This window comes from Thermobia domestica, chromosome 12 (genome assembly GCF_964235325.1).
Source record: "Thermobia domestica chromosome 12, izTheDome1.hap1.1, whole genome shotgun sequence".
Taxonomy (NCBI): domain Eukaryota; kingdom Metazoa; phylum Arthropoda; class Insecta; order Zygentoma; family Lepismatidae; genus Thermobia; species Thermobia domestica.
In genome coordinates, this window is record NC_137465.1 from 27,775,131 (window position 1) to 27,789,853 (window position 14,723).

The 14,723-nt window shown below is 37.3% G+C and overlaps 1 protein-coding gene across 3 annotated transcripts in view; it reads right to left on the bottom strand.

Moving 5' to 3' along the window:
* Positions 1-14,723, bottom strand: part of Cp190 (centrosome-associated zinc finger protein CP190) — an 86,604-nt gene that overhangs the window by 28,662 nt on the left and 43,219 nt on the right. The window contains exons 1-2 of one of the 3 annotated variants that reach the window (XM_081733568.1): positions 8,237-8,388; positions 1,033-1,217 (exon numbers count right to left, since the gene is read on the bottom strand). In XM_081733568.1, coding sequence (XP_081589694.1) covers positions 1,033-1,170 — 138 coding nt within the window. In that variant the 5' untranslated portion in view covers positions 1,171-1,217; positions 8,237-8,388. Of the gene's footprint in view, positions 1-1,032; positions 1,218-7,815; positions 7,992-8,236; positions 8,389-14,723 lie in introns of those variants that run through there. The other 2 variants (XM_081733569.1, XM_081733567.1) reach the window with 2 other exon arrangements.

The following is a 14,723-nucleotide window of genomic DNA, read 5'->3' on the forward strand; positions in this document are numbered from 1 at the left end:
TACTGCCTGAACTAGAGCTTGTGTAAGTAAATGAAGGACAGAATCGTTTAAAAAGTAATTAGAATAACAAAAAAAAAAAAAAAGCTTTGTTTTACGTCCCACGATTATGCTGTGTAGGGTAAAGGAGGTGATGATAAGTGGTGGATTGAAGTGAATGAAAACGGGAGGACCCCGACAGAAACCACGCACATGATGTTTGTCCACCACAAATCCAACTTGGCGCGTGCTGAGATCGAACGAGGGACCTCATGCACCAAAGGTGAATGCTCCACAACTGAGCCACCGCGGCCTAATTTGAATGAAACTGATGAAAAACTGCACATTGAAACACTGAAAATTGGTGATTTCATTAGGCTTCGGCTGAACAAAAATTAGGTTGAACCTGATTAAGTTATTATTATTATTATTATTATTATTATTATTATTATTATTATTATGTATGTTTGATACACTCTTAGCGCGAAAAGACATAGTTGACAACATATGACTTCAAACCAAACACACTGCTCACAGTTGGTATTTTTAGGCGTGCAATTTTTTTTTTCATTAATTTATTTATTTGGTTAATTGAATTCAGTCAAACGGTATTGTAGAGTAAATGACGAACATCATTAAACAATAGATATGGTCAAATTCATCGTAAAAGGTAAAAAGCTTCTCTCTTATCGATGAAACATGTTGAGTTGAGGAATAAATAAACATTTACGCGTACAGCGTAATGATTAGTGTGTGTATTTTGATATATGCAGTCCGGCTTTCGATTCTACTGTGTATACCATTTTTGGTGTTATTTAGTGTCGTGAGGCGAATGGTAGAACTTCGGACTACGAAGCTAAAAAACAAGATTGCGAGAACCGATGTGCTGACCATACATCAACCACCCTATTACGAGTTACCAAGCAAATCTTCGGTTATAGCCCCAAAAATATTTAGATTAGAATAACAGAAAACGCGAACAGTTCTCCAAATAAAAAAATACGGACAAAATAATAAAATTACATTTATTACAATTACACAGACTAGTCATCTTACCTTTATTTTCACTTCACCAGAGAATTTTAAAGTTAGATCGCAGAAATCCCCTTTTGTGAAGAGCTGCTGCAACCGCTGGAGGAAGAATATTCCCCAATTGTCAACCTTGACTAACTTCACAGCTAAATCTTCTGTCATTTTGCTCTTCTACTCATAATGCGATCATTCAAATACAAAATTCGTTTCTGTAAGAAATAAAAATATATATATATATATATATATATATATATATATACTTAAATGTATTTAATATACAATAAAGAATTTTTAATTCATGCTTGTTTCGTTTAATATTAGAAATTTTGTATAAAAGAATAGTTTCTATTTAGTCATACTAATTAAAACACTAAATATGCTAACTGAAATTAATTACTTAAGGTACTTCTATCGATCCTAGCCATTTAGAATGATGTGTTCCTTGGCAACATAAGAGTGTGCTCTAGATTCACCACACAACAAGAATAATGAATTATTTACTATAGGCGACATAGATTTCTTTGGTACTAACTATATCGTATGAATTGGTCTAAATATCCAACAAATCAGGTCAGTTACCGAGAAAGCTCACCAACTGATAGATGCGTCGATCACTGAATTTTTAAAACATCCCATAGCGACAGAGCAGCTGTCGCTTTTTTTTTCTTTCTTCGATTTGAGGCATTTACGGATTATTCAATATCCTTATATGAGCTGATCCTACCGAAATGAAAATTGCTGGGCGCCTCCAACTTGTAGTTAAAACTTTGTTCCCATAACATTTTTGCCTGAAACTACTTGAAAAGGGTGAAAACAGGGCCTCCTATAGCAACATTTTTGGACACAGAAGACATGTTTGAGAAGAGGGAACAACTGACGTAAAGGTCTGAATTTGTGTGTGCATGTAGTCTGGGGTCATAAGTTTATACACAAAAATTTGTAGACCTGTTGCTGCTCCCAAAGGCCTGAGAAAAAAATCGTAAAGTTAAGGAATTGAGCCAATTCAAAATGTTTCATTGTCCATCATATCCAGTGGGTCTGGAAATAATAATAATGAAAATAGTTACTCCTTTAGTATACCATAACACACAACAACAGAGTGTTTTGTTTACAAATTCAACTGGAAATTCGTAGTTGTGAAGCAAATTGAAGTAGAATGAATGGTTAGTCCAGTCAAGGATCTCAAGCTCGTTTCGTTCCTCTAGTTGTTACTCACTGTCTTATCACACCCACAGCAGCACTGGTGAAGAATGCCGCTATCAGCAGAAGGCGAGAAAAGTCATATTGTACACTTGGCAAAAAGTCCGTAAGTACTCACTGCTATCAATGATATTCAATCCTGTATATTCTTATTGTAACTGTCAACTCATGCATTTTCCAGTGAGTGTTTACAGTGAGTGTATGTTCACTGACTGCGAAATGTAGATCGAACAAAAGGACAACAGTCATCTGCATGAGTTCGGATTCCATCATACAATGTAGGTTTACTCGCATACAGCTTCGGCGCTGAGAAGGGATAATGAACTCTAACCAACGCACTAATTAAATTCATAAACCTTTTAAAACCTCTATCTTGTCGAAACCTCCTCAAAATGGATCCGTGCCGAAGCCGCTAATAGAATGGCAAATAAGTCAAAAGCCACCTTCTGACAAGTTCTTCTCTAAAAGCAATCCAAGCCCCTAAAAGTTGTGGAGACGCCACTTACGGAAAGGTCACGATAACAAAAATGACCGGGTGAATCCTAACCGGAAGTCCGCTATAAATAGCCCTTCTTCTTCTCGAGATGCAATGGATGACTCAAATAATACCATTACTTCTGGTCACATAGAAAGTGCAAGGGAACTCGAGTCGCATTAGCGGTTTCAATCAATATGGTAAAGAAAGAGTAGGCCGATATATTACATTTTTTTCATGGAATATATTTCTTTACCTTCCTCACCTAAGTTTCTCTGAACTTCGTTGGAAATTTAGAAATTCCACCATTCATTATAATATTTATCAGTCAATGCAAAGTACAGCTATTGCAAGTTCTATATGCGGTATATTTCTTTAAAACCCACTGAAAAAAAAAATGATGTTGAAATACGGCATGTACCTTAGCTTTAGGGTCGTCATAGAGTGTTTTTGTTACACCCACCCCAACAAATATACAAAGCAATATTAGTTTTTTTTTTTTTTTTTTTTTTAATTTCCAAACGGGGTGGTTAAGTGGTTACTTATTAGTCATTTACTTATTAATCATTACTCGAGCAGACGGTTCTACCAAATTTTGATATATTTCTTACATTTTCAGGTTAGGTTCGAGATTTGCATTTCTTGTAGCAGAGCATGCACTAAACGAAGAGTTCCATCACTACTTGCAGACTGACTTCAGGCGGGCTAAGTACAAACACAGGGTGGATGTATGGCATAAAAACTACAGTGCATAAAACACGAATCCAACTTGTGCTATATGGCCACCAGAAAGCATTCATGCTATCTAATCGAGTCAGGACCGGAGCGCAGAGCAGTAGCGAGGGGGTCCGTCCTGGAAACCAAGTTGAGTTAATTTTGAGTTTAACGCCCCGTTCAGCAGCGAGGCTATATGAGACGTGGACATACTGATTAACGTGGCCTCCGAACCACTTGAGCTCCCGCCGGGAATCGAACCCGGGTCTCCCACGCCAAAGGCGCGTACGGTAACCGCTTAGCCCGAAGGAGCTCTACCCGTGGTCAGCGACACGAGTATACGCATAAGACTACACTTACACATTTTCACTATCACTCAAAATTCATTTCAATATCCCGTGCACTAACAATAATTACTTACATTCACATCTTCATTCCTTCACGAAATATAATTTAGCTACATCTTATTTTACTTATAAATTTTCCATTTTGTAGAAACGTCTGCTCGAGTGAAACAACTTATTTTCTTGTAAGTTTTCAGATATAAACCGATCGGACGTTTACACTCGATATATCAGTATGAATGAATCAAGCATGATGTACTTCCGCTATCATGTGTTTCCGATCGTTTCTAAAGAAATATGCTGAATGTGGACCTTACAATTGATATCACTCAGTGATCCAATAGGAAGCATTGAACGAAGCCTTAAGGTGAGTCTTTCTTTAGATACAATTGCAAAGTTTTGTGGAAATCATATCTGTAAAAGTTTTTAACTTATATCACTAAATCTAAAAAGAAATAACATCTACCTAATCTTCTAATTTGTGTATACAATAATCAGGGCAAGAATTATGTTTTCTCCCTTAGCTCGTAGCAATTATATTATTTGGTCTAGGAATTAATTCGTGCGGTTGGTACGCACACATTGAAGCTGTAGTACAAACACAAAATACATAAATACCTTAAGAAAAATATTGTCCATCGCTAGCCACCACTTTCGCCCATTTGTCAGGCAATGTACGGATTCCGTGGCGAAAGAAGTCCTCATCCTTGGAAGCGATCCAGTCATAGACCCATGTTTCGATATCTTCTGAAGAAGTAAACCGCTGTCCAATCAAATCGTTGTTCATGCAATCGAACAAGTAGTAGTCCGAAGGAGCAACGTCTGGTGAATACGGCGGGTGGGGTAAAACTTCCCATCCGACATTTTCTAAATAGGTTTTGCGACATGTGGGCGAGCGTTATCATGTTGAACAATAAGTTTATCATGTCTGTTCTCCCATTCTGGTCGTGTTCTGGCCAGAGCTTGCTTCAAACGCATTAATTGTCGTCGATAATGTTCTCCATTCATAGTTTCACCCGGTTGCAGCAGCTCATAGTACACCACACCTTTCATATCCCACCATATGCACAGAATAACCTTTGCACAGTGAATATCTCGTTTTGGTTGTGATGGACCTGGTTCACCTGGTTTCACCCAGGCCTTTTTTCGTTTAGGGTTCTCGTAATGGATCCACTTCTCATCACCCGTAATAATTCGATGCAGAAACCCCTTTCTGCTCTGTCGTTGAAGCAGCAATTCGCAAATGGTTTTTCGTCTTTCAACGTCTCTGTCTTTCAATTCATGTGGAACCCAATGTGACATCTTTTGAATCATTCCCATGGCTTTCAAGCGTTTGGAGACTGTTGTTTGATCAACGCCTAATGCTGCTGCAAGTTGTTCCTGGGTTTGACACGAATCCTGCTCGAGCAATGCTGTCAATTCTTCGTCTTGAAATTTTTTTGGCTGTCCAGCTCGCTCTTGGTCTGCCAAGCCGAAATCACCACTTCTAAACCGTGCAAACCACTTCTGACACGTTTGCTCAGCTAGAGCATGGTCACCATACACTTCCACCAAAATACGATGACTTTCAGTCGCACTTTTCTGCATGTTAAAGTAATGCAGCAGGACACCCCGCAAAAACACTTTATCAGGCACAAATTGCGCCATGTTCACTTACCTACAAACTGGTGTTGTTGACGCTTTAATCCACTGCCCTATACTACGAACGATACGCGATGACAGGGGTTTGCAACACATGTGTGGATACACGGAACTGTGGGACGCTCTGTTCGTTGCGCCATCTCTTGTCCACCCGCACGAATTAATTCCTAGACCAAATAATTTATTCTTTTTCTACCGGTGACTTCCTTCAAGAGTCGCCATTGGCATCTACCTTTTTGAATATCAGTGAAAAAGAAATCTTTTGTCTAAACTTTGGAAACTTTCGAAAAACACCAACGACAAGGCACTGTGGTAAAATGCAATTAAATCATTGAGTTGAGTTGATTTTGAGTTTAACGTCCCGTTCAGCAGCGAGGCTATATGAGACGTGGACCTACTGATTAACGTGGAATCCGAACCACATGAGCTCCCGCCGGGAATCGAACCCGGGTCTTCCACGCCATAGGCGCGTACGCTAACCGCTTAGCCACGAAGGAGCTCAATTAAATCATTGAGTTTAACGTCCCACGTTTATGGCTTTTAGGCTAAAGGAAACGATGATTAAAGCAAGTGAATGATGATGGAAGAATCCGTGGAATGAGAAAGTGGGAGGAAACGAGAGACCCCAAGAAAACCCACGGAAACCATGTCGTCCACCACAAACTTATCTGGTCTGGGAACGAACCAGGGACCCTACACACAATAGGTAAGTGCTCTACCACTATGAAAAACGTGATACTCTAGTACGAATCCTTGTACCCCCCAAGCAAAACAACAAATGACGTTACTTCCTATACAGTAAATATGGCTTCCATTACCTCGATAAGACCTAAAGAAAAGATAATCAAAGGATTGGCAGGGAACTTCCGATTACCTGACGAAACTATTAATCATCTACAGTGGCTCGATAGTCCACCCATCACTGAATGTAATTTTAACTATTAATGAAATCAAGTTGATAATGTTATCGCTTAATCTTTACAATAGTTAATACGAAATATTATCACGTTAATATGAAATTATAACGTTTTACAATACCCTTGTGAAATTATAGTTTAATAGTATTTAATGCATTAAAAATTAACCAAACTATTAACCAATTAAAACTTTAATATTAATAAAATTAAAATTTAATATTAAAATTTTTAATATTGTGATGTGTATACGTATTCTTTAAAAAAAAAAGTACTTTGTGGATTATTTTAACCCGTACTGTGTGGTTCCAATATGGTAGTAGATTAATGGAAGGCGCCAAATTCTTCCTTGAAATCTGGGCCATGAACTTCTGGGGTTTTTAACAATAAAATCATGAATTGAATATTATACCTGTATACTGGAATTTGGTACGACTTTGACATTACACACACACACACACAACATTATTACATTTTAATATAGCTATAAACTAATAACGTGTTCTTACAAATATACATAAATACATATTTTAAAAATACACAATTTCATTATTTTTCCTCAGTTTTACGACTTCTTTTAAATTAATTATCAGTTTTGTTTGTAAGCAATGACTTCTCATAATAATCGATTAAATATCCCTTATCTTTAATTTTATCGGGTTAGTTTTGGAACTGGGGTGGGGGGGCAATACAAAATTAACCTAGCCTAACCGAACCTGAACCAACAAAAATACAGAAAGTAAAATAAAAAAAATAAAAAAAATCACCCCCTCCAAATACAAAAAATATGCCATTTTATCCATTAAATATTCTATTAACTTCTCAAACTGAAGACAATTCCCATCATATAATAGTGAAAATTGCCAATTTTAATCTACTAACTTTGAAATTGATTTTAATTTTTAACCGTTACTTTTGCTGACATTAATTTGTAATTTATGTGTATTTTATTGGGGTTTCTACAATACCAATGGGGTGCATGGGATTCAGTAGAATCATACTGTAAACAATAGAAATAATACTAGAAAGAATAAAATCAGTAATGTTACTAAATATTACTTTGATAACAAATAACTTCTTGAACAAATCAGGGTTTATGTTTAAACGAAGAGGGTATACGTTTAGAGGGTAAGTGCTAATTGAAAATAGCAAACCTAACCTAACCTAATATTAACACAAATTAGGAAAATTATATAACATTTTTTCGATTTGAGAAATCTTCTCAAACTCTTCAACATGAAAAACCAGTTTCATCAACAGCAAAAAATCACCATGAGAATGAATTTTATACATTAAGTGCAAGGCGAATCCGGAAATACTAATTTCACAGGAACATTAAATTTTCCGTAACTTTCCACTGTATGCCTAAACATAATGAAATATAAATCTAACACAATCCCTCATCATATCGTTCCAACATGACACGTATTAAGGCCCACTTAGTCCCTTGTATAAATTACACTAATCTCTACTTACATCCTACGTAATCACAAAAATGTATAGACTTTTTCGAAATTACCATTTCAAATTCACTAAAGTAATATTTTAAAAATTTTTCTTTTATGGGTAGAAAAAACAGATGTTTTCACTTTATTCTGAATATAACCCTCCATTTTGCTTGATCAACGATTGTAGAAACAACATGAAAACAACATTCCTGAGATGATTATTCGTAAACACAAACATGTGGATATGTTTACTTTGCACTTTAAATACCCGTAAATGAACAGGCCATTCCATTGGGCAGTATCGAGATGACATTTCATTGCCTACTTTTCTCAATAAATAGGCAAGGTCATTCTAGGCAATGGGAGTCTCGTAAGTGAAACACAAAAGCAACCGCCCAAAATATTAACAGCTTCATAATTGCATACAACACTAACACAAACTTAATACACACACAAATTCCACATCTAGTATGCTTAATTCAAAATACAGACCAATCCAATGAGACCTCAGAGTTTCAGAACCAGCTCCATCTCTTAGCTGAACTATGATGTCCATCAAGATATTGAACAACTTTGTTCCACAAGCTACATACAGATGGCAGCACCAATAGGACTTGCAGGAACTCCCCCATGTTAGATTTACATTGAGCTGATCACAGCGCTTACACGCATGTGTGAACGGCCAGAAGCAATCATAAACATTCCTCGCACATTAAACGTAAGAACGGAAGATTACGTCACAAACTGAATTCAAATTACTCGGAATAAATTGGAAGAGCTCTCCTACTTTTCTATTAACCAATTATTTTCATTAACGCTAGTTTTAAAGCAGATAGCCAAAAACATTTTTTTTTTCATCTTTAGTTTGCTTTACGATTGAGAATTCAGATTATTAATAGCGGTTAAACAAAAATACTGAACATGTATGAATTATCAGTTATGAAATTTTTTGTTTAATATTCCTAAGATACATTTAATACACTGCAAGTGATGGAACAATATACGCAGGTGGATGGCGAGCAGTGTTGAATTCAGGCATTTTCACCCCGGGGGGGGGGGGATGTGAACTCCTCGGGGGCAAGGGTTGTTTTTCTGTATTTTTGCAAGAAAGCAGCATATGTAACAATTCCATTCACATGCACATCTTACCTCATATTGAGACTAATTGCTGATAAACATTCAATGTGAGATTATAATTAAAAAAAAAAAACAATCGTTTAATTTTATCTAAAACATTAAATAAAGACTGGCAAAAAATATTTTAGACTAAACTTTAACTGCTATTTACAGCAGCCATTTCTGTTATTATTTCCTATGTTCAGTAGTTACTGTTTGATACTAATGTAGAAGTTTTCAAAAATATTTAAATTAACGCAAATATTTTTTTGTCCTAAAACAAACATACATAGGAATATCTTAACAAAAAGTTATCATTCTTTCTCACACTTCTGATTCTAAATCAAGCATATTAGCCTTGGTTTCTTCATTGCATACACATCAATAGTTTAGTTTACGAAATCTTCAGTAGGATTTTCCACGACTTTGTGCCGTGTCGTGGAAAATCAGCGCTTAGGGCGAGAGTATACGACGTGAGAGTGAGGTCGACAGACCAGACGCAAAAGGTGAGAAAATTTTAAAAAGTAAACTCTGCTTTTCCTTGATTTTGAGCACTTTTTATTACTTTTTTCCTTTCATTTTATATATGTGCACATGCCCACATGTGCATATGTGTTTCATTCCTCTTTTTTTCTTTTTCCCTCCCGAATTTTACACCCCTTACTTCGGCGCCCGGGGCCGTTGCCCCTCCCCCATTGCACGGCACTGAGCAGGATCTTCGTCACCTTCAATAGCAATCTTTCACTTATATACTACTATTATATTGATAAATTCTATATAAATCTCTTACCCAGGAGGGATAACTGTTCCTCCCTGATCCCTCTGAATCTCACCCTTTAACTCAACTTGTTTTTAGTTAAAGAAAGGTGTGTTTACTTTAACAATCGTAAAACACATTTACGTCTGTTACTTCCGATGCGAGAAATGGAATTTAGGCGCTCTATTTCAAATAATGCAAGAACTGTACATTTTCAAGAAGCTCTATCTTTCCTTTTCTATCTCGATCTGTGCTAGTGCTACCTACAGTACTAATATATAATACAGGGTTTTCATAAAGTCTGGACGGATTTAATTTGCTTATAATTTTCATAAAAATGCTCATAATGAAATCAAATAAAGTGCAAACGGTAGTGGAAGGATTAAATTTTTAGTTGACAACACTGTTAGATAAGCGGCAACTCTGAACATGTTGAGAGAGGGAGGGCAAGGGCCAGTTTCTTACCAAATTCCATCCATTGTTGTTTTCATTGTTGTTTCAATGTTGACTGTTAAAAGTAAGTTGTAAGCTGTATTGGTGTGTGTGTCTTTTAAAGAAATAAATAAATGAAAAACTCCTCTGAGAAGACTATTTTTTTTTACCGTATCAAAGATGGCGTCGGTGAAAGAGAAAGCGCAATGTGTTCTGTGGTACGCAGAGCTAAAATCACCAATTCTGGTGTGTCGAAAGTTCACCAAAGAGTTCAAAAAGCCGGCACCGACTGAGAGTGCAATCCGAAAGTGGCATGCTAAGTTCTTGGAGAAAGGAAGCGTCCTGGACCGTCCTCGAAGTGGGAGGCCGCCAACATCGCCTGCAACAGTGAGCAGGGTAAGGGAAAGCATCATCAACAGCCCACAGAAGTCGATTCCTAGACGGTCCATGGAACTCGGAATTCCACAGACAACCGTGTTTAAGATAGCCAAGAAGACGATCAAGGCCAAAAGTTACAAAATCAAGATAGTCCAGGATCTGCATGATGAAGATTTGGACATCCGGTTCAACTTCTGTGACGCCATGCTCAAGCAGTTGGAACATGGCGACGTTCTCCTTTCAGCCATCATGTTCTCAGATGAGGCAACCTTCCATGTCTCCGGGAAGGTTAACCGACACAACTGCCGCGTTTGGGGCACGGAAAACCCAAAGGAATTTGAGACACATGAGAGAGATAGCCCTAAAGTGAAAGTTCGGTGCGCTGTGTCCTATGATCATCTGATTGGACCGTTCTTTTTTGAAGACGAGACCGTGAATGGAGATTCGTACCTGGATATGTTGCAGAAATACCTCATTCCGGAACTGGAAGCACGTGGAATCCAGAACGATATCGTGTTCCAACAGGACGGGGCACCCCCTCACTATGCAATTAAGGTGAGACAGTTCCTTGACGAGAAATTCCCTAACCGATGGATTGGCCGCGGTGGCTCGACCGCTTGGCCGCCAAGATCACTCGACCTTACCCCCTGCGACTTCTGGCTTTGGGGTCATGTGAAAACGGAAGTTTATGCAAAGAAGCCAAGTGGTTTGGAGAACTTAAAGGACAAAATCAGGGCGTCTGTGGCTGGCATTTCGGATCAAACACAGCGGAACGCGGTGAGTGGATTCCAGCGCCGCCTAAGCGAATGTGTGGACGTAAATGGCGCCCAGTTGGAGGTGTGGCGGTGAATGAACTGAGCTGGTGCAGATTACAGGTAAAAATTTAATCCTTCCGCTACCGTTTGCACTTTATTTGATTTCAATATGAGCATTTTTATGTTTATAAGCGAATTAAATCCGTCCATACTTTATAAAAACCCTGTATAGGGCGAGAGTATAGTACCTACTAAAATACAAACCTTTCTTCAACAGTTGACAATTTCATGTTCTGTCAAACTCGGTCATAGCGTTAAGAAATACAGGTTTTATTGGCTATTTTGGTATTTATCTTAGATGTTAATTGTTTAATATTTATATAGAGTGGGTCTGCGTCATTTATATATATATTGAGAGATCGGATTTCGTCTGCATGTGCACGGAAAGAAAAGCAAATAATTGGGTGAAGTAATTTCTACATTTTGTGACTGAAATTTTGGAAGTTTCTCCGGGGGGGGGAGATTCCCCCCGGGCTACCCCCTGAATTCATCCCTGATGATGAGGAAAGACATACACTATTAACTGGCTTGGGATCGAACCAGGGACTGTTTCTAACGGAGGTTGCTCTATTCTTAACAGCTGTAAAGCTTTTTTATAAACTATCCTTTTTAAAAAAGAAGATTCATATCTCCAGAAACAACGCAATGAATTCAGTGACGATCCCAATATATATAGATAGATAGATATACATACGTGGGTCGGTCAGAAAGTTAGTTGCACTCCTTCGTAAATATTTTCGATCGAAGGTTATTTTGATGAAACTGTGGTAACACTGCTGACATTAAACTGTATCGTGTGACGTAGCGGCTTTCACGAGGCAAGTGGTATTCTGACAGTGACGTATTTAAGGGGGCTTCCGGCCTTAAGGTTCCTGTGAACTCCCCCTTGTCCGAGCACTTCGCCTTTTCGCCACCAGATGCTCACTTTTTCATTTAGCAATCACTGCTGGTACCTCTACTGGGAGGAACTGAAAGATCGTACCGCTCAGTTTGAATGTGTCCAGGATATCCACACTTGAAGTGGGCGGGGAGAGGAATCCAACAGTTTTTTTTTTTTTCGTGCACCTGCAGTCAGTCAGAGTCTATTTATACAAGCCGTGTTGTTCAGCCGCAGGGCAAAACCTCAACCATTGATGAGTAACATAAATCTTTTCTTTTTGCAGGTAGGAATAGTTTTGTACGAAAAACGGGAATTAGGTTGCAGAGAACGTCATTCACATCGCGTTGACAAATTATCTTTCGTACGTTTATCACATGAAACTCTTTTCTTTTTTTGATTATTACCAGAATATGAGATAAAAAGAACCTAAATGGTTCTTTGTATACAGAAAACAGACAAACAATACTAATATTTTCTTACATATCAGTATTATATGATTTCTTTTTCTGAAGTGCATGATGCATGAAAAATGGACAAAATGAATTTTGACTTTTCTATTTGTCCCTATCCTTCTGAGCAGAGAGAATGATGTGGCGCAACTAAAGGGCCTGCAGGGCCCGCAACATTGAGAGGCCCAGAACAGAAAGAGGCCCATTTCAGTTTCGAAGTTAAACTTTATAATGTTAAGATGTTAAAAATTATGTGATGTTCCAACTATATCTCATTTTTACCTATGAAGACGGTAACACCTGAGCGATTATTTAGTAAATTAAATGCCAACAAAACTTTTACTGACCATCGAAAACATTATGACCACTCGCTACTTTTTGAACGAAATCATCGGGCTGAGATAAGAGCTACAAGGCATAACACAACCGCGCGCCAAACACGACAAGAATCTCACTCGATTAGTCAGTGTGATGCTTGTGCCTTGAATGGGGAAGGACGACGATATATCAGGGTGACTAAGTGGCTGGGAGCTTCATTTCGGAAACAACGCGACTTGTCGAGTTTTCGCGATCTGCCGTGCTTATGTATTTCAAAGATGGGAAAAGAACAGTGGAACCAGCATCGAACCAAACAACAAAAAGTGGGACGACCACACCTCATTAAAAATGTCGGATGTCGTAGACTCTCGAATTTGGTATAGCAGAATAGACGAAAACTATAGCACAATATTATAATAATAATAATAATAATAATAATAATAATAATAATAATAATAATAATAATAATAATAATAATGTGCATTTTTTTGCATATGAGCAAGTTGTGACTCACTAGATAGAACATAGAAAGTCAAAACTGTTCTCTGTAAATTTTACGTGACTCATGAATGTGGAAAGAGGGGGTCCGTTTAACATTTTTGCGGGGAGGCCCATTCGTCCTTACTTACGCTACTGAGAGAATGTAGGGTAAAATAATAACACCAATATATATATATATATATATATATATATATATATATATAGATAGATAGATAATCCTGGCGCAACAGTCCCTTGTGATCTGAGCCTGCAGCGGGCTTATGTTAGTAGTAAGGACAACCACACCCAACGTCGCCGGCTGTCTAGATTGAAGTCCGCTATCTTTTAGTTTCCCAACTTTTCTCTCGATATTTGGTCAACACAGAAATGTTTGAGTGCCAAACCGGGAATTAATCCCTGGACGATGCACACCGTATCACTTTCGCTAATCATTTGGTAAAATTCAGGTTAGGGTGGTACTGAACTAATTTTGGAATATGCCATTTCTCATAAGGTAAAGTTCAAAAGTATTGTGACATAATTAAAAAGCTCATTATCAACCACGTATTCTTGCCTCTAATATCTCTAAAAGTTTTCGAGTTATGTGTCAAAAATGGTTGAAACACTTGAAGTTAGTTTAGTAACTTGAAGAAGATAGTGGACTTATACATACATGATTAGAATTGCTCCAATTTTTATTTTTATTCTTCTTTCTCGTAAAGAAATACAAAATCATAATTTCAACCATTTTGGTACATTTTTCATAATTTGAAGCGCGAACAGCCGGTTTCTTTCCTTACGTTTTGAATTTGGGATTTATATTCTCCTTGTCACTTATCGTGAAAGTCATATAATAACATGGGTCACAAAGCTAGAATATCTTATGCGACAGAGGTAATGACAATTTTTGTCATTTCATCTCTCAAGATCTGTTAAATTTGACATTTATTGAATGATATCGGTTTTATAATACGAATAAATTTTTCGCAATAAGGTGCGTATAGTGGTCGTAAGAAATGGCAAAAGCTACCACTGACCTTTATAGTTTGACTCATGCTTTTTCGATCATGGTATTCCTCTTAAATTTTGCAAAGGACAGTATCATTTTAATTATCTTAACCTAATTTCCTAAAGCATCTCATTCGTACGCTAAAAGAAAGATTTCTATTTTTTATGTATAAGAATACAGGGGATGCAAATTTATTCAAAATTCCTTTACAATTAAAGCCGCCTAAACAGATATTCCTTCGAGATTTCTGTATTTTGAAAACAATTCACGATTTCAGTTCTTTGTATTTACTTGTTTCCATGTTTATTTATATCAATACTGTATGATCAGTTCCCATAATTATTT